Source organism: Hemitrygon akajei, chromosome 3 (genome assembly GCF_048418815.1).
Source record: "Hemitrygon akajei chromosome 3, sHemAka1.3, whole genome shotgun sequence".
Taxonomy (NCBI): Eukaryota; Metazoa; Chordata; class Chondrichthyes; order Myliobatiformes; family Dasyatidae; genus Hemitrygon; species Hemitrygon akajei.
In genome coordinates, this window is record NC_133126.1 from 49,476,663 (window position 1) to 49,504,646 (window position 27,984).

At 41.7% G+C, this 27,984-nt stretch overlaps 1 protein-coding gene across 2 annotated transcripts in view; it reads left to right on the forward strand.

Moving 5' to 3' along the window:
* Positions 1 to 27,984, forward strand: part of frmd6 (FERM domain containing 6) — a 125,249-nt gene that overhangs the window by 90,347 nt on the left and 6,918 nt on the right. For both annotated transcript variants that reach the window (XM_073039836.1, XM_073039835.1), the window contains 4 exons: positions 1,518 to 1,692; positions 6,339 to 6,674; positions 12,569 to 12,700; positions 17,507 to 17,598. In XM_073039836.1, coding sequence (XP_072895937.1) covers positions 1,518 to 1,692; positions 6,339 to 6,674; positions 12,569 to 12,700; positions 17,507 to 17,598 — 735 coding nt within the window. The remainder of the gene's footprint in view (positions 1 to 1,517; positions 1,693 to 6,338; positions 6,675 to 12,568; positions 12,701 to 17,506; positions 17,599 to 27,984) is intronic.

The following is a 27,984-nucleotide window of genomic DNA, read 5'->3' on the forward strand; positions in this document are numbered from 1 at the left end:
TGGCCTATGTGACAGAAACACTTGCTACTTCATTACAGTGCCAGTCTTGTCTTAATTTCAAATATTTTAACCATCTCAGCAAATGAAAAATAATTTTAATTTAAATGTACATGCCAAAATTGTGGCCCCACCAGTGCCAAAATGATGTGATTTTTCCAGTACCCTTCTGTGGAATTCCCAATGAGAGTGCAGCTAAAGAACCAGAAAACAGGTTGGACCTTCGTTTCTGCTTACATTTCCTGTCAATATCCATAGGGCCTTAGGGCACTCCCTCTGTCCACTCATAATAATTCATGTGCTCAAGAAACTGGGACGCCTTACTGGTGTTTCCACAACTTTGATCTGAATGATTCAAACTCTCCAAGGTCAATAGACTCTAAACTTTGGTTGCCAGCACTCCAGATGGAGTGTTTTTTTCCCTTATATACACCTCCACTCATCCATTAAAAGTATACAGTATAATGTATCCAGTCTCTTGTATGATGCTTTGTCCTTTCAGGCAAACAACTAGGTGGTCAGTCATTGGGCCATTTTATTCTCAGTCTGTTGGGAAGCTGTTGGCCTTTGCACACTCTTTGAGAGACAGCACTTGAGATCAGAAACTTCATTCCAATGGGCTACACCCCTGAGTATGAATGTATTGACCCACCAGTATTTCATGCAACTATTCTAAAAGTATTCATATAATACTTTTACTTTTAAGTGCTCACAGCTGATCACTAAAGATATACTTTAGCACAGTGCTTGATACAATGGTGCACTTCTACATTTCCCAGGCATAGTGAAATCTCAACAAGCAAGGCTTGTATGATGGAAATTTACCATTTTCTGAGCAGAGAAACTTGATTAAAAGTGGTACTATACTTCCATATAATCATTTGCACCAAATTTCCTCTTCACAAATGCATATCTTGGGATTGTGTAACATACTGAGATGTTCTTTTTGAGTTCTCGAAGAATGGCTTTAGTCATAGGTAATTCTTTAGAAATATTTGCAAGTACCATTTATCATGAAGCATCATCTCCCCCCCCCCCCCACCCTAATGCAGCATCCACGCCAGGACCACCAGACTCAAAACCAGTTACTTCCCCAAGCCATCAGACTGATCAATACCTCCACCCATTAACCCATTGCCACCACAGCATTATCATTCCCTATCAGACTTGCCTTGTGTACAAATACTCCTGTACCCAGTGTCACTTTATGTATATGCAATCTCTCTATGTATGTAAGTAATCTGACATATTTATATTTATTATGTTTTTGTGTTCCTTAAGCTTATTGTGTTTTTCAATAGTGCTCAAGATCCAGACTAACAATCCTTTTGTTCTCCTTTTCACCTGTTGTTTATTGTCAAGAATGACAATAATCATTCTTGAATCTTAAACTTCTATTGTTAAATTGATTTACTGTATAATTCATTACAAATGGTATTGAATTGATTACCCAAGTTTAAAGTTGTATATGGTTTTCGTTTTGGTTTGCTGATCACACAGAACTTTTCCTATGTTTACAGGGGAAGAAATTTGAGATCCTGCCAGATGGTTTGCCTTCTGCTAGAAAACTCATTTACTACACTGGCTGTCCCATGCGTTCCAGGCATCTGCTTCAGCTCCTCAGTAACAGCCATCGTCTCTACATGAACCTGCAGCCTGTCCTACGACAGGTCCGGAAACTGGAAGAGAATGAAGGTATGCTTAAAATCCAAATATTTTAGAAGTACTGTGACTAGTTGAGCTTGAAATTTCATGGAGTGTACCTATTCTGTTTGCCAGGTTAAATTTGACATGTGCACAGGTATAATGAGGTTCAGGTGAAATGAAAAACTTGCTTGTTGCCCATGGGTTCAGACAGCACTCAAAACATAAATTATACAAGTCAATGAAGAGAAAAACAGCTATTGAAAATGTGAAATCAGTGCAAAAATAGACAAGATATAATAGTGCAAGAGGTGGGAATACGGTTTTGTCAAGAAACTGATGTTTGGAGGAAATTAGCTGTTTCTAAACCTCATGGTGTGGGGCTTCATGCTTCTGTGTCTCATCAAGTCAGGACTGACGAAGGATCTTGGCTCGAAATGTCGACTGTTTATTCCCTTCCATAGATGCTGCTTTGCTTGATTTGTTGTTCCTCAGGGGTGCGTGCGTGTGTGCGTGTGTGTGTGTGTGTGTGTGTGTGTGAGTATTTCCAGCATCTCTTGTGTTTAGGCTTTTGTGTCTTTTGCTCGACAGTAGCATGGAGAGGAGGCATGGTGGGATTGTTGATGATAAATGGCACCTCCTTCAGGCAGTGTCTTTTGTAGATGCTGTCAGAGGAGGACCAGGCTGTGTCCACTACTCTCTGCAGATCAATGCAATGGCTGATCAGCTCTTGTTGCTTTTTCAGTTCTGCCAGGAGAAATGTGAGAAGTGGCATGTCATTTGTCTTCAGTGAGACAATGCTAATGTTTTCTGCTCTAAAGTGAGTCATGCTTGGACCACTTACCTAAAATTATTAGTATGTTAGTTATTTTTTTAATTACAACAAAACCTATAGCACTGTGAAATTTAATGAATTAGGCAGAAAATATTAGACATATTTTAGGTGTGATGTTTGAATTTCCAGGTGACACCATCTGGAACATTGTTGTTTCTAAGTTTACAAAGGGCAACAGTTTGTAATTCTGCCACCTGATGTGGTGGTCTGTACACTGTGCAGGTGATTTTATCTGAAACTGGATCAGAAAGATGCCTTCGGATGCTCATAGAGGACATGTGCTTGAACTGGAACGTGAGTGTGTGTGGTGTCATCAGGCTGTGTGCAGTGCACATCTTCCCATCACTTGTACACTATTCTTGTGAAGGAACAGGCTGATCACAACGAAGCATGCCTCAACTCCAGAACTGAGCCACCTTTGTTTCTCAAGCTTATCAGCTTTACTGTTGTAGACTGTAGAAGAATACAGCATTGAAACAGCCCTACAGCTCACTGTCCATGCTGACTATCAAACACTTATTTACACCATTCCTCCATAGTTACATTCTTTATTCTGCACATTATCATCTTGCAGGCATATGGTTCTTTGCATTCACTCCAACTTGTGTCCCCTATTTGCCAATATCTTCATGATATTCGATCATGTGTCTGACTAACCCCTCTTCAGACACTGAACAAATTAGATGCTTGCCATTACTGGACACCAGTTTGTTCCTCTCCATATCACCTCCTCCCTGAGCTTGTTACTCTGCCTGGGTCCAATGCTAAGAGGAATCAACTCCAAGATGGAGACTGTGGTGGCAGAGCTGACGGTGGAAAGGTTTTGCCCAGGTGTTTAGTATATATTTAAGTAATGCAAAAAGAGAATAATTTTGAGTGTGTGTCTTCAACTTTCTGTACCTCCTTGATGATAACAAGGAGAAGAGGTGTGATGGGGGTCCTTAATGACAAATACCACCTTTCTGACGCATCACTTTTTGAAGATGTCCCTGAGACTAGTGCCCATGATGGAGCTGCTTAGTCTGCAGCTTCTCTCAGCTTTTTCTGATCCTGTGTGGTGGTCCCACCATGCCAGACGACGATGTAACCAGTTAAAATGTTCTTCATGGTACATCTGTAGTAACTTGCAAGAGTCTTTGGTGACATGCCACGTCTCCTCAAACTTTTCATGAAATCTAGCCACTGTTGTGCCTTTTTTATAATTGCATCGATTTGTTGGGCCGAGGATAGATCAGAGATGTTGATACCCAGGAACTTGAAACTGGTCTCCCTTTGCACTGCCAATCCCTCAGTGAGGACTGGTGTGTGTTTCCTCGACTTACCCCTCCTGAAGTCCACAATCATTGTCTTGGTCTTACTGATGTTGAGTGCAAGGTTGTTGTTTTGTCACCACTCAACCAGCTGGAGACCGTAAGATATAAGAGCAAAATTAGGCCATTTGACCCATCAAGTTTGCTCTGCCATTTTATCATGACTAATCCATTTCCCTCTGAGCCCCATCTCCTGCCTTCTCACTATATTCCTTCTTGCCCTGACTAATCAAACATATATCAACATCTACCTTAAATATACCCAATGACATGGCCTTCACAGCTGCCTGTGGCAACGTATTCCACAGACATGCCACTCTCTGGCTAAATAAATCTCTCCTCATCTCTGTTCTAAATGGATATTCTTCTATTCTAAGGCTGTATCCTTTGTTTCTTTGACTCCTCTACCAGAGGAAACATCACACATCACTCTATCTAGGACTTTCAACATTGGATAGGTTTAAATGAGATTTCCCTCCCCCCCCCATTCCTCTTAATTCTAGTGAATATAGGCCTAGGGCCATCAGGTGCTTCTCATATGATAAACCTTTCAATTCCAGAACCTCCTTTGAACCCTCTCCAATGTCAGTGTATCCTTTCTTAGAGGCCCCAAAACTGCTCATGATACTCCGTGAAGTCTCATCAGTGCCCAAAAAGCCTCAAAATTAAATCCTTGCTTTTATTTTCAAGTCTTCTCAAAATGAATGCTAATATTGTATTTGCCTTCCTCACCACTGACTCAGCCTGCCTATTAACATTTACGGAATCCTGCACAAGCATTCTCAAGTCCCTTTGCACCTCAGAATTCTCTCTCCATTTAGATAATTGTCCAAAGTGCATGACCATACATTCCCCAACATTTTATTCCATCTGCTATTTCTTTGCCCATTCTCCTAATCTAAGTCCTTCTGTAGCCTCTCTGCTTCCTCAAAACTACCTGCCCCTCCACCTATCTTTGTATTCCCTCCAATCTTGGCCACAGAGTCATCAATTCAGTCATCCAAATCGTTGACGTATAATGTAAAAAGATCAGGTCCCAACACAAATCCCTGTGGAACACCACTAGTCTCTTGCAGTCAACCAGAATATAGGGTCCCTATATTCCCATTCCTTGCTTCCTGCCAGTCAGCCAAAGCTCTATCCATGCTTGTATATTTCCTGTAATACCATGGGCTCTTAACTTATTAAACCACCTCACCTTGTCAAAAGCCTTTTGAAAATCCAAGTACACAACATCAACCAATTCTCCTTTGTCTACCCTGCTTGTTATTTCTTCAAAGAATTCCAACAGATTTGTCAGGCAAGATTTTCCTTAAGGAAACCATGCTGACCTCAACATATTTTATCACGTGCCTCTAACACCCCCGAAACCACATTAACAATCAACTTCAACATCTGCCCAACCTCTGAGGTCAGACTAGCTAGCCTATAATTTCCTTTCTTCTGTCTCTCTCCCTCCATGGAGTGACATTTCCAATTTTCCATGCCAGAATCCATTGATCCTTGAACTATCATTACTAATGCCTCCACAATCTCTTCAGCAACTCTCTATTTCACTTCTGTACGGTGCCTCCTCACCATCTGAAATTCTAACGATAGTAGTATCATCGGCAGATTTATTTGGGCTGCACTTAGCACACAGTTGTGGGTGTAGAGATAGTAGAGTCCTGAGCTAAGCAGGCGTCCTTGAGGTGTGCCAGTGATGATTGTCAGCAAGGAGGTGATTTTCAATCGGCACTGACTGTGTTCTCCCGATGGGGAGGTCAAGGATCAAGTTGCAGAGGGAGGTACAAAGGCCCAGGTTTTGGAGCTTGTTGATTAGTACTGGGGTGATGGTGTTGAACTGTTCTGCCTTTCATAAAACTGGTGCTATCTATTCCATAGTGTGCTGCTTTAGCCTGTGTTTTTAGCTATGGTGGAATTTCATATAAAGCTCATTACACAGAATGTATGTGGTCAAAGGCTTCACACAGTTCCCCAAAGTGCTTTCCAAACATTTTTGTTCAGTGTTCGGTTCACCCAGTCAGTGGCCTTGTGTGATTCATTTAATTCATTGCATTATTCTTTGAATATTTTAATGCATTCAGTGGTGGTTTTATTTGAAGACCATAACCATTCTCAGTGTTGATGTGTTTATGCAGAGATGTGACAATGAGATTAATTGTGTTATCGGGGTATTTGCTTAAAATTCATATCAGAGGCTGCATCAGCACTGACATGAGCAGCTAAGTAAGAAACGTCCTATTGGGTTTCTGCATAATTTGTTCATGGGTTTTAGAAAAGCACACTGCTTGAACATTTTTAATTGATTTTAATGCTATAATTTCTCTCAGATTTAATTATCAATTTAATTTACCATTTAAAAATTAGCTTAATACAGTGTCAGCCTGGTATGAGGACACATTTTGCATGGAATTTTGTAGGAAATATGTTTTTTTAATTTCAATCTTTTTTTATTGATTTAAAAAAATTATATGAATAGAAATATGTGTTGCTGCATTTATTTAATGAATGTGTTAGAAGTAAACATGCTATTATTGTTCTCTTTGAAGAAAAGAAGCAGTACAGAGAATCTTACATCAGTGACACCATGGAAATGGATATTGAACATCTGGAGAAGCGATCGAGAGCCAGTGGCAGCAGTGCAGGCAGCATGAAACATAAACGTCTTTCCAGGCACTCTACAGCCAGCCACGGCAGTTCTCACACTTCGGGCATTGAGGCGGACACCAAACACAGGGACCTTGGACCAGAGGACAGTTTCAGTGGACACATCCTTCATCGGAAACTCAAGTCCTGCAACTCAATGACCAGCCATGGCAGCTCACACACCTCGGGCGTTGAGAGTGGTGGGAAAGACAGAATAGAGGATGACTCACAGGATGATGGTAATCCAACTGGATAGTGCTGCAAGCTACCATTGCATCCGCTTCATTTGCTTGTTATTACTATGGTAAAACCTAACACAGACACTTCTGTACAAACAGATATGATTAACAAGTAAAATAAGACAGCAAGCATAATGGCTTCTTTGCATGCCAGGCATTCTGCTTTGAGAATGGAAAAGAGAATTTCAAACAGTTTGCCTTTGTAAGACTTCTATTTGTCAAGAATGGTGTGACATGTTCTGTTCTGTTTGCAGAGCACGCCTCTGAGGGAGTGTTTCTGAGAAAGCGTAACACCTTTTGCTTAATTACACTTTGAACAAACCATGGAAAGAGTCACTTTGTTGTGCAAGGCTGAACTGCGGAAATTTTCACTGCAGTTCTTGCGAGGAAGTGGTGGTGGAATAGAGGGCCTGGAAGGCTGTTGATTGAATCACCTTTGAGGACACCCTCCTATTGTCATGAGGTGGTGGAGGGTCACAATGGACATAGTAGTTTGATCTTGATAAATGCTTTCAATTGAGAATTATTTCTGATTTACAAGTTTTTTGCAGCAATATACTTTTTAAAGAATAAATTTGTAATTTTTTGTAACATACTTGTCTGGTGCAAGGAATTGTTCTTGAAACAAACTAGACTTTCCATTACTCAGAAACAGATAGCTTGTATAGCTGTCTGACTGACCTGTTTGTTCTTGCCCATTTGTTTCTACAATGGTCAGTTTAATTGTTTTTTCAGAGTCTGTGCAAAGCATTTAACATGCACAAGGAGACAAGAGTTGAAATGTGAGATACTGTAGGTACGTCAAGTGAGCTCACAGAGAAAGAGGCCGATGTCTCTTCATCATTTTGGAAATATTTCAAAGGCAATTCCCCTTCAAAATTTGAGGTGGGGGGAGAAATGACAGTCAAATGTGAAAAAGCAACGAAGAAGAAGGGCTTTAGTTTCCGACCTTGTGCTTGAAGGTTCCCGTAATGGAGGTGGTGCGGCAAGAGGTGATTGCACGGAGGGTTTTCAGTTTGAAGTTGTAGCACGTCTTCCGCACAGATTGTCTTTGCAACATGTCTTATCCAAGATGAAGGCAGGTGAGAGGAGAAAGCTGGCTGTTGCTGAGGGTGACCATGCCTTGTGATTAACGTTAGCTGCAGGTGTCGGTTGCAGTGAATGGTAAAGGTCTGTGTCTGGCTCCCTGTTGCTTTAAGATTGTGAGGCTGATATAAATGTAATTAACAACACCTCGGGTGTGACCGGTGAATTGACTGCCAGTTGCTGAGCTGAACACCAGTAACCAGTGTGTAATTGATCATGTCTGTGATATCAGGTACACTCTCATTGCTTCTTTTTGCAGTTGGAGCCCTCGGTAGAAAGTAAGTATCTGCACAGAGGACTCTTAGCAAATGTGACTGTGAGGATCTTGACAGGTGGCCATTGGATGCAGCCTGTTGTGTTTATTATTCTTTTAAAAATTAACTTAAATAGAGAGAGATTCTCTTTAGGAAAGCTAATAGAGAAATGGAGTATTGATTCAGCAGATGTATAGCCTAGGCTGATTCCTCAGTGTGTACTATGCGACTTGTTGCAAGTGTCACTTAGTGATGAAGCTGTGGTTAGACTGATCTCTAAAGTGAATGTAAAGGATCACACGTCTGTTTAGCATTAAGGGAGTAATCCCTTTGTCCTGACCAACAATAATCTGGCCCTACTGACTGTGGAACACTAGTGTACACTTCTCTGCTGCATTCCTTTCAAACAGAAACTGCTGTTCAGAAATTTGTTTTCTGCAGCACTCTGAAGTTAAAGAATCGTCATAAATGTTTTTCATTCCCTCAGAGTACTAGGTGTGTAAGAAATAATGATAAAAAACTCAGACTGCTAGCAACAACCTAATGAAAAGGGATACATAACTAAAACTGAACTGAACTTTCATCTTGTGTCTGTTATATACTTGCCTTTAACATGAAGCATATTCTAAGGTGGCCTCAAGAAGTGAACGAAAATGGGAGTCTGGAAAAGAGAGGGGAAAATTGGCTGCTCTGAGGAACTCCATTGTTCCTCTGATCAGCTTCGGATCCTCCATTTGGCACAGTCCTCAGGAATGACACTGTTGTGTTTATCCTTAATGTCAGCTGGTCTTCGCCACACATTACCTCTCTTCCCACTGAACTTAATGGCTCCAAATCAGGATCCCCAGCCCATGACCGAGTCCCTTTCCACGTTGTTCACACATGGATTTGTAGCATCTTTCAGGTCTACTTGAAGAAGTCACCTCTACTGTCACTACACCCATTCATTGGCCATTCCTTCAACCAATTTGGCTCCCTAAACAGTTTTCTCTCTGTTTAGATTACCACTTACCCAAGTGTTTATTTGGTTGCTGAGTACTGCCTTCTGAAATTCAACATCACCTTTTTCCTGATTGAAGCTGTGTCAGGACCCTTGGGACTTCTTTTCTGCAAGCTGCTGTTATCGTTGCTGAGGTAACAGCCACTACACATGCCATAATACAGACTTCGCTGCAATTAAATCAAGGGAGAGAAGTTCAAAGCAGTTCAGGCAGACCAAAGTTAACATTTCAAGTTGATGACTTTCCATCAGCTTGCTCCATCCAGGATAGTCTGAGCACTGTCTAGCTAGAGCACATTGTAGTAACTGATAGCACCAGACATTCAAAAGCAAGTGTACCAAAGTAATCATCTCCATGTTTTCTGTGATTTGGTCATGTTTGATCAGTTTCTCTGTTATTTTACTCTCTCATTAAAGTTAAATTGTGCTGATAACAAGCCAATAAGCCTTATCTCAACAATTTTTATTTAAGGGATGTGGACATCCCTGGCAAACCCAGCAATTATTTCCCGTCCCTAGTTGCTTGCGAGGTAATGACGGTGAACCATCTTCTTGAACGACTGTAGTCCTCCTTGTGAAGGCACCTCACCGTACTGTCGGATAGGATTTAGGCCCACAGGCAATGATGGACGGCGACATATTTCCAAGTTAGGGTAGTGGGTGACTTGGATGGAACCTGCAGGCGGTGGTGTCTCCGTGTGCTTGAAGACTTTGTCATTCTTGGTGATAGCGATCACGGGTTGAGAGATGCTGTCAGAGTAGTCTGGGTGAGTAATTGTAGTTCATTTTTGGAGTTCACTGCAGCCATTGCACACCGGTGGAGGGGGTGTTTTCCTAATCTTTCTTAACCTTCATTGTGTCCTACAATTTCAGTCTTGGGAACTCAGTCCTAATCTCGGTATTCTTATTTGATTGTCTTACTTTCAGACTGATATATAAACTTTGAAGAACTTAAATGTTTGGCTACTGGAACACTAAGATTACTTATTGCAAAAGACCCAGGAGATCATAATTTGAACTTTATAGTTCCAGCATTTCTTTACTACACATGTTTTATAGGATATCCAATACCTTAAAGAGAATGGATTGAAAAGGCTCTGACCATTGTATTGAAAGATGATTTGGTGCTCAAAGTTATAAAAATCCTTCTAAGGAAATAAAACCTTTGCAAAGCATTTCATAAAATGCAGAGGTACCATCAAAAACTGTAGAATAATAAACCAAAAGTATCAAGAATTGGAAGTAATAGAAAAATCAGAAGTATTTAGTTGGTCAGGCAGCATCTGTGGAGAAAGAAATTGAATCGATTCAGGTTGATGATTCTTCATCAAAATTCGAAAAGTGAGAAGAAATTGAAAAGCTGACTGCTCCTGGCATTTTCTTTGTTTCAGATCACTGGCATCTGAGATTTTGATCCATTCTTGAGCACCTTACATGATTGGGATTATGTTGGCAAAATACATCATGGTTTATAAAACTGTTTCCGATTCGATTTGACTTTGCAAGAACACAGGAAACGGCAGCAGAAATGGGCTACCAAGCTGCTAGAGCCTGCACCTTCATTCAAAAAGGTGGTAGCTGATCTGATCTTAGCCTCAGCTCCACTTAACTACCCTTTCCCCAATATCTTTGAATCTTTTAACATTCCCAAATCTGTCTGTTTCAGCCTTGCATGCATTCTGTGCCCTCTTCATAGTTATCCAGAGTAGGGATGTCCAGACATTTTCCCATCTTTCTGAGAGAAGAAACATGAGGAAATCTGCAGATGCTGGAAATTCAAGCAATACACACAAAACGCTGATGGAACACAGCAGGCCAGGCAGCATCTATAGGGAGAAGCACTGTCGACGTTTCGGGCCGAGACGTCAGCAGTGCTTCTCCCTATAGATGCTGCCTGGCCTGCTGCGTTCCACCAGCAGTTTGTGTCTGAGAGAAGAAATTCTGCTTTGTAGGCACCTAAAATGGGTGACTACTTACACACAAAGTTCTGGATTCCCTCAGGAGAGAATACGTCCAATATTTCATGTAGGTGAAGCAACCATTGAACTGCTGCCATAATTCAGCAAGTTGAGCAGCAACTGTGCAGACTGGGAGTGAGGAATTGTTGACATTTTGGGTTTGAACCTGCCATTAGAATGTATGTGTCCTGATACAGGGTTTTGACCCAAATTTTAGTCATTTCCTTTCCCTTCCCCTCCCCACCCCAACAGATGCTGCTTGATCTGCTGATTTAATCCGGCGTTTGTTAGTTGCTCCAGATTCCAGTGTCTGCAGTCTCTTGGATCTCCTCTGTCTTGATCTAGCTGAGCCTGCTCTAGGGTTCATTCTTCTTTCATCTAGCCGTCTCCATCAGCTCATCAATTCCTCTGCAATAGTAAACCTCCTTTCATTTGGCGTTAGCCTTCCCTCCAAAATGGTCTTGATCTATTGACTGGAGGTGCCTGAAAGTCTGATGACAGCCAAACTGATCATTTAAAATGTATGATTATTCTAAGATTTTTCAAGGTGACATCAATACAAATTGAAGAAATGTTCATTTAAAACTGAGAAGTGTAGAAATTGCTGAGGCTGGGGAAAACTCTGCAGTCCTCTTCCCCGCAGGTGGGGGGACCTGAATAATTAGAAGCATTTAGAGTGAAGATGAAGAAACATTGAATTTATTGAGGATTAGAGGGGTTTGGAAAAATGGCGCGGAAGAGGATTTGAGGCCAGCATAGATTAGCTATGATTATATTAAATAATGGGGCTAGCTTGAAAGGCCTGCTCCTGTGTTCTTGTGTTTATGTCTTTTAAAGTCTTAAAAAAGAACAACTGGAAAAATAAAATGCAGTACTCTTTTCATACCTACAGGAGGAGAAATTTATCTGGTGCTGATGGTAAACTGTGGCTGAGTGTTGGCTTCTGGGTGTACTTCTCTTTCTATAGCTGCCTTGAAGTTCGTCTCTTACTGTGTATGGCAGAAGATGCATTTCTCCTCCATAGGCACAGCGTTCCTTGGGGAGGGGGGACTTCTGTAACAGCTGAGCAGCTGCTTTTTCATATGATGTTGGAAGAAACGGTTGAAAGTTATTAAACAATTACTATATATGATCCACGATTTCCATCAGAACATAATTTTATTTAAAAAAAACAAGAATGCTGACCAATCCATAAACCTGGAAATGACACATTAACTCCCTTTTCTGTGGACTGTCGGCAAACAATTCTACAATTTCATATTTTTTTTTTGCCTGGCAGTCAGAAAATCTTCCACTGAAAGGAGGAGGTAAAAATTTAGAGTAAGAGTTTGCACCTGACCCTGCCAGCAGAGTTAATAAAGAAGCCAGCTAACCCCAAAATAATAAATGTGTTATGTTCGGCCATTCCTAGACTGGAGTAGTCATTTTAAGATTCAATTGGCTGAGTCGATAGTCAATTTCAGCTCAGGACTGCACCCTTCAAACTAGTCTTGGCTGAGAAACTGCCACCCTTTCTCCAAAGTCATGTGAGATTGTAGTGCTGCAAAGTAGCTTACTAGAAATGTGCTGGAGCTAAGTGTGTTGTTTCTGTCCCAGAAATAGAAATGCTGGTGGATGATCCCAAGGACTTGGAGCAGATGAATGAATTGGCTCCAGACGTCAGTGCCGACATGTGTATTCATATCACGGAAGAGATGCTGATGTCACGGCAGTTGAATGGACATTCAGGTGAGTAATGGCAGGAGAGTTCCTACCAGCTTTCCTTTATTACTGCAGAAAATCGCACTGTGTAGTATAGATACTTGAGAGCAAATAATTGATTGATTTGTTTATACCACACTAAAAACAGCGCAAGTTGAAATGATTGGTTTATTGTTGTCACATATATCAAGGTGCAGGGGAAAGCTTATCTGGCATACAGCCCATACAGATCAATTGATTACACAGTGCATTGAGGCAAAAGCATAACAAATGCACAATAATGTGTAACAACTACAGAGAAAGTGCAGTGCAGGTAGACAATAAGCTTCAAGATCATAGCAAGGTAGAGGAAGACTGTGAGGTGAAGAGTCTGTCTTATTGTCCTAGGCAACCATCCAATAGTCTTATAACAATGGGGCAGAAGCTGTCCTTAAGCTTTAGTGGTATGTGCTTTCAGGCTTTTGTATCTTCCGCCCGATCGAAGGGGAGAGAAGAGGGTGTGTCCAGGGTGGGTAGGGTCTTTGATTATTCTGGCTGCCTTTTGGAGGCATTGAGAAATATAGGCTGTCTCTGGAGGGGAGGCTGGTTTCCTTGATATGAGGGCTGTGTCCACAACTCCCTTCAGTTTCTTGTGGTCACAGGCAGAATAATTGCCAAAACCAACTCTAATGCATCCATATTGGATGCTTTCTATGGTGCATCAAAAAATTCTAGTAAGGCTCGATGGGGGCAGGCCAAATATCTTTTGCCATCCTAGGAAGTAGAACTGAGCTTTCTTGACTATGGCGTCTATGTGAAAGCTCGTGAAATGAGAAATTTCAGTTAGTTTTTTGCCGATTAGAAAGCAAATTGACGTGCACTGAAAATATCAGGGGTGTACTTCCTGAAAGCAGAAATGGGTTCTACCAGGTACCTTCCAAAGAAACAGATTCCAACTTGGTTTGAGAAGTCTTTCTTCCAGCTTTGCTGTAGGTTTCATGAATCAAATGGGTATTAACTAATCACTTAGGAAAGCTGAATACTTTCAGCCCTTAGCTGAAAGGTAAATCATTGTTTGGGAGATTTGTTTGAACTTTGTTGTTCCTCTCCACGTCTTGTGGTGCAACAGACGGCATCCTTGCCATTTCTTCTGCACTTTTCAATTTTTTTTTATGTGAGGCTGAGTTACCAGCTCAATCCTCACCCCAGCACGGAAGGACAGTGTGCCAGGAGTGGTATTTGAACCTGGGACCACTCATATCGAAGTCCGGTGCAGATGCCTCTACACCACCTGTGTGAATTTACGTTGCCTGAAATTCAGTCCTAACAATGGTGCTGTCTGTATGGAGTTTCTGTGTTCATGTATCCTCCAGGTGCTCCAGTTTCCTTCCACATCTCAAACACAGGCAGCTTAACTGGCTGCTGCAAATTTAGTGCGTAGGTGAGTGGTAAAATTTGAGGGCAGTTGACAGAGTGGGATTAATGTCAGATTATATAAACAAGTGGTTGGTAGTGGGCATGGACTCTGATGAGCAAAGGGCCTGTTTTCACGCTGTATCACTCAATATGATGGAGTGACCTGTAGAATTATTGTAATTAGATTCCCAAAGAGGCATTTGAGAAGGTGCCACATAAGCGGCTGGTGCACAGATTAAGAGCCAAGGGTTTTGAGGAAGTGTGTTAGCATGGATTGAAAACTAGCCGCCACGTAGAAAATAAAGAGTTGGAATAAATGATTTGTTCATGCTGGAGGGGTGTAACTAGAGCAGAATGCCACGGATTGAGCTTTGATCCCCAGCTGTTACCAATTTACATTGATGAACTGGAATAAGATATGAAATGTAAGTTTTCCAAGTTTGCCAATGGTATGAAAACAGGCCAAGGACATGTTGTGATGTGATCATTGCGATTCTACAACAAGATATGGAAAGACGCAAACATGGTAAATAGAGCTTAATGTGAAGTATGAGGTCATGCATTTTGGTAAGGGGAATCGAAAGACAGATTATGGTCAGAAACTACATATGAGTGAACTTCAGCATCTAGATGTTTTTGTGCATGAATTTCAAAAGGTTTGTAAGAAATTATGATTATGAAGGGTATAAATAGGGTAAATGCAAGCTGTTTTTTTCACCTGAGGTTGGGCAAGACTAGAACTAGAGGTCATGGGTTAAAGGTGAAGGGTGAAATATTTATGGAGAACTATACCAATAGGGTGGTGAGTGTGAAGTGAGCTGCTGGTGGAAGTAGTAGATGCGGGTTTGATTTCAACATTAGAGAAATTTAGATAGGAACATGGATGGGAGGGGTTTGGAGGGCTATGGTATAGGTACAGATCGATGGGACTAGGCAGAGTAACAGTTTGGCACAGACTAAATCAGCTAAAGTGCCTGTTCCTGTGTTGTACACGGTGACATGAGTTCAGCAAGTTATTAAGAAAGGAAATGCCATGTTTGCAATCATTTCAAAGGTATTAGCATTTAAAAGGCAGGAAATTTTGTTACAGTTGTTCCAAGTGTTGGTGAGGCCACACCTGTAATGTTGTGTGCAGTTTTGGAGTGGGGATGAGAAGGTTGTCCTTTCAGGAGAGAAGGAATGATGGGTGACTTTATTCAAATGTATAAGATTCCAAGGTATCTTGACAGAGGAGATTTTGAGATGTTTTCACTCGTGGGAGCGTCTAAATAAGAGGACTTAGTTACAAGCTAGGGGCTGGTCACTTAAACTGAAATGCATAGAAGTTTCTTCTCTCTGGGGTAAAAGATCTCTGGAATACTTTCCCCAGAGAGATGTGGAGGCCAAATCACTAGATGTATTTAAGGTGGAGATATATATGTATTTGAAAGAATGAGGAATTGAAGTTTATGGGGAACTGGTGCAGGAGTAGAGACCATGATCATGTTGAATATCAAAGCTAAGTTTGTCATATGGACAAATACATCAATGCACAGGTGCAATGAGAAACTGGCAGCAACATCACAGGCCACAGCATCTTATGAGTAGCGTTCAGAAGGAAAACCTAAATTATCCATAAATTGTACACAATTAGAACAAAAGAAGTCAAGTCTATTTTAGCACTGGGTGACCAAAGTGGTCATGATTTGCTAAACTGTAGTGATTACTGTTTTGTCGATTGGTTCAAGAACTGAATGGTTGAAGGAAGGTGCAATGTTGAAGTGCCTTGTGTTCTTGTATAAACCTCATGTCAATAATTGGACGCCACTGACAGAAAATTAACGTACTTGCTGTCTTCCTGTCTCCATTAATTTATCAGTGCTTAGGAAATAAATTAAATCATTTTACTGCTTGAGATTAATTTGTATAGTGAAATAGAGATTTAATATCAAAAAATCAGAACTTCTTAGTTTTCAACAAGCAGTTCTCCTTTAGCAACTGCAATAAAATTAAGTAAATCAACTGGTCAATTGTCTGGTGATTGGAGTATCACTGGCAGAAGAATTTGTCGGCATGTAGTCATGCATTTTAGAATAGCAAATACTGAAAGGCCAAGATAGAGTGGATGTGGAGAGGATGTCTTCTATAGTGGAGGAGTCTAAGACCAGAGGGCACAGCCTCGGAACAGAAGGACATCCATTTAGAATAGAGATGAGGAGGAATTTCTGTAACGGGGTGGTGAATCTGTGGAATTAATTGCCGTCAATGGGTATATTTAAAGTGGCAGTTGATAAAGTTCTTGATTAGAAAGGGCATCAAAGATAGTAGGGAAAAGACAGGAGAATAGGGTTCAGAGGGATAGTAAGTCAGCCATGATAGAATGGCAAAGAAGACTCAATCGGCTGAGTGGTCTGGTTCTGCTCCTGTCTCTTATCATCTAACAGTTTGTTGCCGTGAGATATTTTAAGATGATTTGATTAGATATAAGTGCATGTTTGGGTAGTTCTGGATTTCAGAAATACTGAACAAACACTTCCTTCGTAATTTGTCACCCACAAACACCAATAGATAACATACAAAAAAATAGTTGAACAGAGAGTAACAAATGCTTCACAAGGTTCTAGTCAAAGAGCTAGATTGGTGGGCGAGATGAACCTTCTCCTTGGCAGACCATACTACAAACCAACTGGAAATGTGTTCGGTAATGGGCCAAGACATCAATGCAGAACTGTGACTCATGAGCATTTTGGACTGTGATACATTTCTCTACCAGATTATGTAAAACGATAAGGAAAATGCGGCAAATGACAGGAAAGAAACTAGAGTAAAGCATAGAAAGTGAGTGAGTAGAATCAGAGTAAAGCAACTGAACAAACGAGTAAGAAAGCAGGCCGAATGTGTTGATCCTCAATGTTAATAATGCTGGACAGGTTGTAGAATATACAAACATTAATGTTCTTATAAAATGTCAACAGTATTTGTTCAATGAAGTGCATTTAGTTTGTACGTCTGATTGTCAGAAAGTCAGATTTCGTCTGAAAAGATTCCTTCTGACTCCAGCAGTGACGTGGAATACAAAATAGCACAAATTATCACCAAGGCAGCAAAAGAACTCCAAGAAGAATTTATCACCTGGCCCAGCTGTTCACTTTCTGTGCCTCCAAGGCTGAGTATTTTTTGATCATGAATCAGATTATTGACAGCCTCCTTAAGATATGAGTTACTTGATCTATTTGGTAGAGGCAAGATTAATGTATGTTGAAGTATTTCAGTACATGTCATGCACTTGAATAGAGAATCGTAAGTTTAGTTGAACTTAATTTATGGTTTCAATTCATCAAAGTATTGGCAAGAATTATTTCTTTTAATTGTTTTCAAGAACTTAGTGAAAGGTAAATTAAAGTTTCCTCAGCCTGCAGCTTTGCAATATTCTAACAAAGTCTGTTTCATCTGATATAGGATTGATTGTGCGTGAGCTGAGTTGCTCAACATCAAGTTCTTCAGAAACAGTGGTGCGACTTTACGGTCAAAGCATAGATTCATTACCACAGGTGAGTCTGTAGCCAAGAGCACTCTGCTCTCAACGTACACCTTTCAATCTGCTAGTACAACTATATCTTTCTATAATTGCAGAATATGGGAATAAAATTCTATCACTAGCCCACTTTATGTGAAACAGAATGACATTTATTAAAAATGTGATTGGGTCCTACATTTGTGATATCAGCTGGGTTGATCAATGTTTTGTCAGTTTTACTATGACTGAATATTACTGACCTCAGCTATAGATCTAAAATTAACAGGACATCTTTCAGAGAGTCCAGCAATGAAAATTCTTATACTGTATGCTTTTCTACCTTTGGCTCCACCCTGGAGATTGGCCTCTGCTCAGTTCTCACATTTTCCAGTTTCTTGGACCTTGCTTCCAACCCTCCAGCTGTTCCCACCCCAGCCCACACCAAACTTATCTATGCGTAACTAGCTCTCAGCCCCAGTTGTATTACTTTACCCTTAAATCATTCACGATATCTTGCCAAGCTCACCTTAAAGGGTGCTTACTCCAATTAAAGGTCTCTCTTCTTTTCAAACTGATATTTCCCCTCATCGTGTCAGTTTCAGCTCAAAGCTCACTGTGTTGTTCATTGTCCTGCCTGTATCCTATTCCTCTGTCTTACACACCGCGCGTGCACACCCACACCCACACCTTAAACAATAGAGGGTGTCATCAGATGACTTGTTTGCTGGCATTGGTGTTATTTTTCCCTCATATTCAGAAGGGCCATTGGATTTTCTGGCTGGGCCCATCATTTCCCAGCCCTCTCTTCCAACTTACCCAAGCCTCCAGACTTCCCGTTTTCTCCTCCTCTCTAGCCCACCGGATTGCTCACCTCTCACTGCTCCTTTTATGGACTCCCTCCATAGCTCAGGTGAAACCATGTTGAAATTCAGGAGCAGAGACGGCCAATTGCAGTCAGAAGGGCCCTGTATTATACAAACCGTCACTGATCCACAGGGAAACATCCTCCCAATTGAAGAATGCACCCAGGGCAATCTTGAAGAGAGATACAAGCAGGTTAGCATGGTCAGTGGGTATGTTGGATCTAAATCAAAAGCATAATGGGGGAAAGTAGCCGAGCCCTGGTTTGACCTTGTTTTGTAAGAGTATTGGAGCACGCAAAAGCCACCTGTTAGGCTGCTGGTGTCCTTGTCTGTAGATTAATGAATGGGAGCCTACGGGTGAGCCTGTCGAAGTTCACACATACACCGTGGACTGCAGGATGTAATTTGATACTCGGGCTTTCCCATTCAAGCAGAGTTCTCACAGCAGCTTTTCCACTGCACCTGGTCCTCGGGGACCTGCCACAGCATGCTTCTGTCAGCAGGCTGATGTCAGACACCAGCGGGATGTGGCCTGACTTAACGCCCTCATCACGAAATACTGCTGAGGTCACGAGGCACACTCACGGGTGCAATGGTTCAACAGAAAGCCTAGGTTCCGGAGTTTACTTAATAATTAAATTACTTGCTGTGGCCTTTTTCCATGCCGTCATTGAAGGTAAATGGTTTCTTAGTGCCGTTTTACCTTGAGGTTGTGCTTTAATCAGTTGGGCCTCAGCATGAAGGACAGATGGTCTTGACATACAGACATGGCTGCTCCAGGCTTTGACACAGTGAAAAGCAAGAAAGAGAGGCTGGGATTATCCATCAGCAGGAGAGGAATTTACCACATAAGCTTGAAAGAAGGCCCGGCGACTGAGAGCCTGCTTTGACTCATAAAATAGGGGTAAATCAGAACAATTCTGACTAGAGGTATTATTAAAATGATCTTCCACATCTGTGTCCTGACAAAATTTGTTCTGAGGAAACTAGAATGCTGGACTTAATAGTTTAGAATTCCTATTTTTTAAATTCCCTTCAATCACTACCACATCTGTAATCATTTTGTTCAACCCTTTTTGCCCCTGTAGAATCTAATCTTCCTCTTCAGTTGTTTACTTTGAGGCCTATCCATTTTTCCTCCAAAATCTGCAGTCCAGCGCAGCCACTTACTTTAACAAAGGACCATCAGTCCATGTACAGTTCATCTGAGGTGATGCCCGCATTATCCCTGTGGTGTCTGCAGTCTTTTGTGTTGCTGTTTCCTAAGGTAGCAAATTGAGAGCTATCAATGAAATGTCCCTTTATAGAACTGAGTTAATACTCAGCTATCAGCAGTGCCTTGTATAACTGTGTTCAATAATCATTTCCTAAAGTAACACTTGCAGTTATATAACCTACTCTGCTCTGAACTTGTATAAATCTGCACAGTAAGGACCAGCCCTCACAGCACAATCCGGCTGACAGACAAGCATGGTGCTGCTGCGGTCAGATGAACTGGTCTCCATCTCAAAGAGGCCAAATCTTAAACACCTAGAGATGCCTTCCTCTGGAGCATGACCTCCGCCAGTGAACGTCAGGCCATTGGCTCCCAAACAACCATTAACTCATCTCCTCAAGAGATCTTTCCTCAGCACCCAGCCTTATCCCATGCAGACCAAACAGGATATAGACTTTCCTCCAAACTGCTTTCTATCAGCTCCACGAAGGTTCCCTTTGCACTGAAGATGCTAACGTACTGTCCAAGCAAAGCTCTTAATTTCAGACTGCTCAAGAGGCTCATTTCAGGTCATCCCACAATAGTCTATCTTCCTGGCTGACTTGATGCTTTCCTTCATAGCTAGTTTTTCCTGTTAATGGTTGTCTGCCCAGTTGTCTCTTCCAGTATAACTTACCTACACAGTAATGTAGTAATGGCTTTGCTTGCTGTCTTTTGGCAAAGTATCTACAGCTCTTGGTGGCAGGTACTCAAGCAGTTCACGTGACAAGCCTGTGGTTTTCAGACAATACTCTCAATATTCTTTTAGCATCATGCAAAACGTACTTTGGCAATTTGTAGCATGGCTCTTCTGAAATTGTCAACTTCTCATTCTCCTCCGTGTGATTCTACCACATTTCTTCGTTTTCATCACTTTTTTTTTTAAATCTTTTGTGCTACCATAACATCTACTTGCCCAATTTGTGACTTAGGTCCTCATGGGAAACTCTTAGATTTTGTTACTTTTCAGACCAGGCTTCCCATTGCTCTTCAAGTGGACTGGAGAATGGTCCCTTTATGTTGCCACCCATACTTTCACTTGTGGAAGTTGCTGTCAGCCACTCTGTGTTGTGCTTTCTTCTTTCTTTTCAGGTGGTGAAACAATAAATTCTGATCTCTTCTTTATCATGACTAGTTGTTAAAATTGTGGACTGTGGTCCTGGTCTGGTGGTGTCCATGAGCTATAGAATTCTTGTAACCTCCTAACTGACTTGTGTGCATTTGGGAACCCCAAAGCATGAGATGCTCTTGGAACTCTGAATTTCTCAAAAAGCAATCTATTAATCTTAACTCACTTAGTCCCATCAACGTCCATGATCACTTTCCTGATTCTGGCTCAGCTTGGCGACTGGACCCATTTGTCCCCCATAGAAAGCCAACAATTTATCTTCAAAATTTGGTGTTGCCAAGCTTCCAGGTCACTCTGTTTTCAAACATGTTTACTAACTAAAACTTTAGAATTATTTGTCATATTTGACATAGAACAAAAAGCAGAGCACTTGTATCTTAAAGTTTTTATTTTAGCAAGCAAATAATGGGATGCCATGTATGATACTTCTTTTCAACACTGACCTGATTTTGTTTAACTCAGAGTGAAATGAGATTTAGAGCAGTGAATTATTCACATATTAGAGGCAAAGGTCAGGCCTGGAATGGGAAAGCCGTTTCTTGCTTTGAGAATATCCTGTCAGATCTAGAATTCTTCGTGCATCAGAAGGGTTTTATGTTCTGATTCACTCAAAGACGGACAAAGGCATGAAGTAACTGTTACACGTGGAAGTTGTAGTTAATGAGTATGGCAGAATCACGAACAGGACTCTCAAGCTTTTGAGTGAAGCTTTGCTTTAAAGGGACACATTTGTCTGGAAAAGAGGGCAGTGGAACAGTGAAAAAACGAAATGTAAAAATGTGGTCTGCAGCACTGTGGTCTCACCAAGGATCACCGCATTGATAGCTAAGTTAAAATTTGCAAAGTGACAATCTGAAGCAAGGACCTGAGAAATGAAAGTTATTTACAAACTACACGGCATGTGAGTGCCCGCAGAATAAACACCCAAATCAACTTTTCCAACAGAGGAATATCACTTCACAGAATTCCCATGAACCCTGCAATAGAACTGGAAGAATGTTCCTTAGATTTGTATCTTGCGATATTTGAAGGGTAATTAAATCAAATGTGTTTACAGTTTTCCTGCCAGTAATAATTAAAGCAATCCCTGCACTCCACCCTGACTAGGCCACAATGAGTTAGTACTTGAAGCACAATGAACCACTTCCTGCTCTCTTGCAAGGGGAGGGTCAGCACTGCCCTTGAAATTTATACATCATTAGCCTTCAAGAACGCAAAGGCAGACATCATTAAAAATTGACCACTGTACCAGAACAAAGATAAATTGCTGGATTCCATTGGATTAAAAAATAATTTTGTTATATTAATGTGGTTTTGCATTTATTTCCCCTTGGTGTTGTGGAATTTGCTGATTTCATGGAAGAATGCTCTGCAGCAAAGTGATTCCAGGGAGGTTTTTGGTTGTATGCCTTGTATTCGTGCTACATTAGCGTGACACCTTATTCATCTGTGAATTAACACTCCACCCTGCCTCACCCAAATTGAGTTAGAACCCTATGTTACTTAGGACCATAAGACACAGCAGCAGAGTTAGGCCATTTAGCCCATAATCTACTCCATTCGATCATAGCTGATCCACTTCCCTCTCAACCCTATTCTTCTGCCTTTTCCCTGTAACTTCTCATGCCCTGACTTACCAAGAATCTATCGATATCTGCCTTAAATACACCAATTACTTGGCCTCCACAGCCACTTAGGAATGAATTTCACAGATTCACCACCCTCTGGCTTAAGAAATACCTCCTCTTTACCATTCTAAGTGGATATCCCTCTATTCTGAGGTTGTACCCTTCAGATCTAGACCTCCCCACTATAGGAAACATCCTTTCCGCACACAATGTATCTAGGCCTGTCAGCATTTGATAGGTTTCAATGAGATTCCCCTTCAGCTTTTTAAATTACAGCGAGTAGAGGTCCAGAGCCATCAAACGCTCTTCATATGACAAGGCTTTCATTCCTGGAATTGTTTTGGTGAACCTCCTTTGAACCCTCTCCAATGTCAACACATCCTTTCTTGGATAAGCAGCCCAAAACTGCTCTCCATACTCTAAGTAAGGCCTCACCAGTGACTTATAAAGCATTACATTCTTGTTTTTTTTAATATTCTAGTCTTCTCTGAATGAATGCTAACACTGCATTCACTTTTCTCATCACTGACTCAACCTGCAAGTTAAACTTTAGGGAATCTTTCACGAGATCCCCAAGTCCCTTTGCGCCTCGGATTTTTGAATTTTCTCCCCAGTTAGAAACTAGTCTGTGCTTTTATTCCTTCTACCAAAGTGCATGACCATACACTTCTTGACGTTGTATTTCATCTGCCACTTCTTTGCCTGTCTAAAGTCCTTCTGCAGCCTCCCACCAGCTCAGCACTACACTTCTTTGCCTCCTACCAATCAGCCAATGCTCTCTCCATGCTGGTACCTCTCCAGTATTACTCCGTGCGGCACCTTGTCAAAGTCGTTCTGAAAATCCAAGTACACAACGTCCACCAATTTTCCTTTGTCTTTCTGTTTGTGTTTCCTTTGTCTATCCTGCTTGTTATTTCTTCAAAGAATTCTAACGGATTTGTCAGGCAAGATTTTCCGTTAACGAAACCATGCTGACTTCAGCCTGTTTTGCCACCTGCCTCTAAGTACCCCGAAACCTCATCCTTAACGATTGATTCCAACATCTGAGATCAGACTAACTATCCTATAGTTTTATTTCTCTCCCCCGCTTCTTGAAGAGTGGAGTGACATTTGCAATTTTCCATTCCTCTGGAACCATTCCAGAATCATGGTTCTTAAAAGATCATTATTAATACCTCCACAATCTCCTCAGCTACCTTTTTCAGAACCCTGGGGTATAGTCCAGGTGTCTTGAATACCTTTAGACCTTTCAATTTCCCAAGTAGCTTCGGAATAGCAACTACACTCACTTCTGACCTCTGACGTTCTAGAGCTTCCAACATTCTGCTAGTATTTTGCCACAGTGAAGAATGATACAAAATACTTATTCAGTCCATCTGCTATTTCCTTGTTCCCCTTTACTTCCTCTCCAGCATCATTTTCCAGTCGTTGGATATCTACTCTAGGCTCTCTTTTACTTTTCATATATCTAAAAAAAAATAATTTGGTATCCTCTCTTTGATGTTATTGGCTAGCTTACCTTCATATTTAATCTTTTCCTTTATAGGATTTTTTTTTTTTTGCCTTCTGTTGTTTTTTAAAAGCTTCCCAATCCTCACTAAATTTTGCTGTATTATATGCCCTCTCTTTGGCTTTTATGACTTCTCTTGTCAGCCACTGTTGTGTTGTGCTGCCTTTAGAATACTTCTTCTTTGGGATGTATCTGTTCAATGTGTTCGGAACTTCTCCCGGAAACTCCAGCCGTTGCTGCTCTGCCATTATCCCTGTTAGTGTCCCTTCCAATCAGCTCTGACCAGCTGTAATTCTCTTTGCTCCACTGTAATACTGATACATTTGACTTCTGCTTCTCCCTCTCAAGTTGCAGGGTGAGTTCTATCATATTATAATCACTGTCTCCTAGGGGTTCCTTTACCTCAAGTTCCCTAATCAAACCTGGTTCATTGTACAACACCCAATCCAGAATAGCTGTTCCTTTAGTCGGCTCAATAGCAATCTCATAGGCATTCTACACATTCTATCTCTTGGGAGCCAAAATCAATACCAACCTGATTTCCTACCTGCATATTGAGACCTCTCATGACTATCGTAACATTGTCCTTTTGACATGCATTTTCTATTTCTCGCTGTAATTTTTTGCCCACATCCTGTCTGCTGTTCAGAGGCCCGTATGTAACTTCCATCACGGTCTTTTTACCCTTGCAATTTCATAACTCAATGGAGAACTGCTTGGTAATAGAAAGCTGGTACTGAAAATGAGTGCCCATCTGCTGTTCCTGCAGTATTTCAGCTGTTCTGCTGCCGAAGGATGCTTTCTGATTCGGCTCGCTTGATTGCTCAAGCTGAGGAGTAAGAGTTTCTGACTCCATTCGGGCTATTTGCCTATAACTTTTTTTCCACATGAATTAAAACAAGTCATGGTGATGTGTTGAAGCTTGCCACCAAACATCTGCATAGTCCACAGCAATGCTAGCCTTGATTTAAATCCAACGTACCCACTGTAAATGGCACGTATCGGTTGCTTTAATAATAGCAAGAACACCTTACTACATTGTGGCCTCTGGGACACACCTGACTGACATAGGTCAGTTATGATCTACCCAAAAATAAGCAGGTACATTTTGAGTAAGTAATGACGATTTCAATCAAGTACCATTGAAATTGTCGGGGGGGTTGCGGGGAGGGGTCAGAGCTCCCAACCAGCAGCAAACCAATTGAATAAAGCCAGAAGTAGACCTTGTTCTGGCATCACCATAAAAATAAGTATCTAATTTCAATAACATTATGGCAATGATAGTCTTTCTGGCCCCTTAAACCTGCTCTACCTTTCAATAAGATCATGGCTGATTTTTCATCTCAGAATGATTTTCTTGCCATCTGCTTGTAACCCTGGATTTCTTTAATATCCAGAAAGCTGAGCTCTGTTTTAAATGTACTCAGTGACTTGGTTTCCACAGCCTTCCAGGCCAGAGAATGCAAAGGATTCACCTCCCTTTGAAAGAAGAATTTCCTCCTGTTCCAATACTAAATTACCTACCGCTTATTTTGAGATGGAGCTTGGTCTTTAACCAGGGAAAATTCCTCCTGCATTGATGCTGTGAGCCCTCTGAGAGTTTTGTGTATTTCAGTGAATTTGCCCCTCATTCCTCTGAGTGCTACAGAATGGAGGCTGCGCCTTGTACCATGGAGTTCCAGGAACCAGCCTGATGCTGCACTCCCTCTGAAGCAGGGGTTCCAAACATTTTCATACCATTAAGGAAGGGGTCGGTGGACCCCAGGTTGGGAACAGCTAGTCTAAAGGAATTATAGGTAAAGTGACAGTGTTTATACACAATACTCCAGATATGGTCACAATAATGCTCTCTATTCAATTCAAGTTTAATTGTCATTTAACCACAGAGGAATAGGGCCAACCGAGACAGTGTGACTACAGGGTCAGGGTACAAAGACAAATTACCAACAGTCACACATCGACCACAATCACATAACACGAGCCCCGAGTCCCTCCCCACCCCCCCACCCCACGACACTGCAGCTTGATGCATACAAGTCAACAAACCCACATCGGATATCAGTAAAAATACAATGATAGCATGTGTATATACAGTCCAGACCCCCTCCCCAGCCCACCGATGTTAACTATCGACTGGCCCCCGATGCTCGCTAGGCAACACCATGGTTCTGAGGCTGAGTCCTCGCATATACAAGCACATAGGGAATATTAGTAAAAACGCAGTATATGTACAGTATATAGTCCAGACTCCTCAGTCCATTTTAAGCCTTCAGTCACCACAACCATGCTGCATTGTCTCTATTAGAGCACGATGGCTCGGGCGCCTCTCCTGCAGCTGAAAAGCAAGCAACCCCACAGCTTGAGGCCGGAGTTCACTGTGCCTCTAAAAAATCTGCGGTTGGCCATGACAGAGCTTGTCTTCTGCTGAGTGAAGCTCTGGGAGGGCTGCTCCGACTCTGTTCTGAACACCGTGCCACACAGCCCCCGGTGAAGCACAGCAGCTTTGTCCCCTCACTCCGAGTGGCTGCAAACAGGCAACACTGTGGCTTCAGGCCTAATCCTCGCTACAACCTAAAACCGTACTCAATCCATCTGCCCCTGCTGGCATATAATTAATCAGTGAGTCCAACCTGTGGCATACCAAATTAACAATGGCTAAAGGGATCTTACGATCACAAGAAAAACGACCAGGATGGCCTCTCGCTGTTTGATCGTAAGCCTCCATCAACTCAGATAGCACAGCTCCTTCACTTTCTCCACCAGGGAGCAACTCGCTGATGGTGTAGACCTGCAGTACTTTAAGTTCTTAACGTATAGCAGGATCTTGCAGTTATTAAATGTGCATTTAAGTATAATGGTAGCACCTTTTGTAGACCCCGTAGAAGCTGCTGCGACCAGTCACACTGCCATCTTGCCGCGTTGGAGGCCAATGTTTCTCAGGCAGTTGTGTTCCTTAATGCACCAGAGATTTAAACTGCATACAGCTGGCAGCTCAAGACAGAAGAGGGGAAAAAAAATTCTACTAAGGGAGTCACTGCAAAATCTTCCAAATTCATCAATGTCCTCTTCCAGGCCAACATAACCATTACTGAAGGCCTATCTACACTTGATCTATATTGGAAGAGCCACCAAAGACAAAATTCCCAAAACAGACAGTACTTTGAGTTCCGAAACAGGAGAAGACCAGGCACGCAGAGGAAAAGATTCGAGGATGTGCTCGACGCAGAGGAAAAGATTCGAGGATGTGCTCGAGGCCTTCTTGAAGTACAACATTCACTGTGATGCCCGAGAATCTCTGGCCCATGGCCCCTCCTGGTGAACCAGTATATACCCAAGGCCGTGATTCAGCACCACACAGAAGCCCCATATACGCAACAGAAGTGGGTCAACTTACAAACTATCCTCCTGCCTGCCCTCTCAGTCACCCCCTGCTCTATCTGTGGCAGACTCTGTGGTATTCACATTGGTTTCTCAGAACTCATAAACCTGGAACAAATCATCCTTGAACCTGGGGCTGTTGCCTATGAAGAAGAATAAGATATTGAAGTGAGATGCCTTTACTCTTGTATTCAAATCCTCCAGCAATAAAGGCTAACATATTAGTTGCCTTCCTAACTGCCTCCTGCACCAGGGTGTTAGCTTTCAGTGGCTTGTGCATACCTTAGTGCCTTTGAATGCCTGTCCTTTCTGCCAAAGCAGATAATCTCACATTTTCCACGTTGTGTTTCTGACAAGTTGTTGTCCACTCACTCTTGAGGAGTCCTGTCCTCATCACTGCTTTTATTTCCGCTTGCCTCGTGTTACTGGGAACCTGTTAGCCAGGTTATTGATAATGGATTGTGAAGAGTTGGCCCTAACACTGAGTTGTGCCTACTACTCAAAGCCTCCAACCTGCAAAGAACTCATTTATTCCTACACTTTGTTTTCTTTTAATCACCTCTGAATCCATACTATTCTCTTGCATGTGATTAAATCAACAAAGGGTGCTCGACACTGTCACCTCTAAGAAAGTTAAATCGAGCGACATGGCTTCAC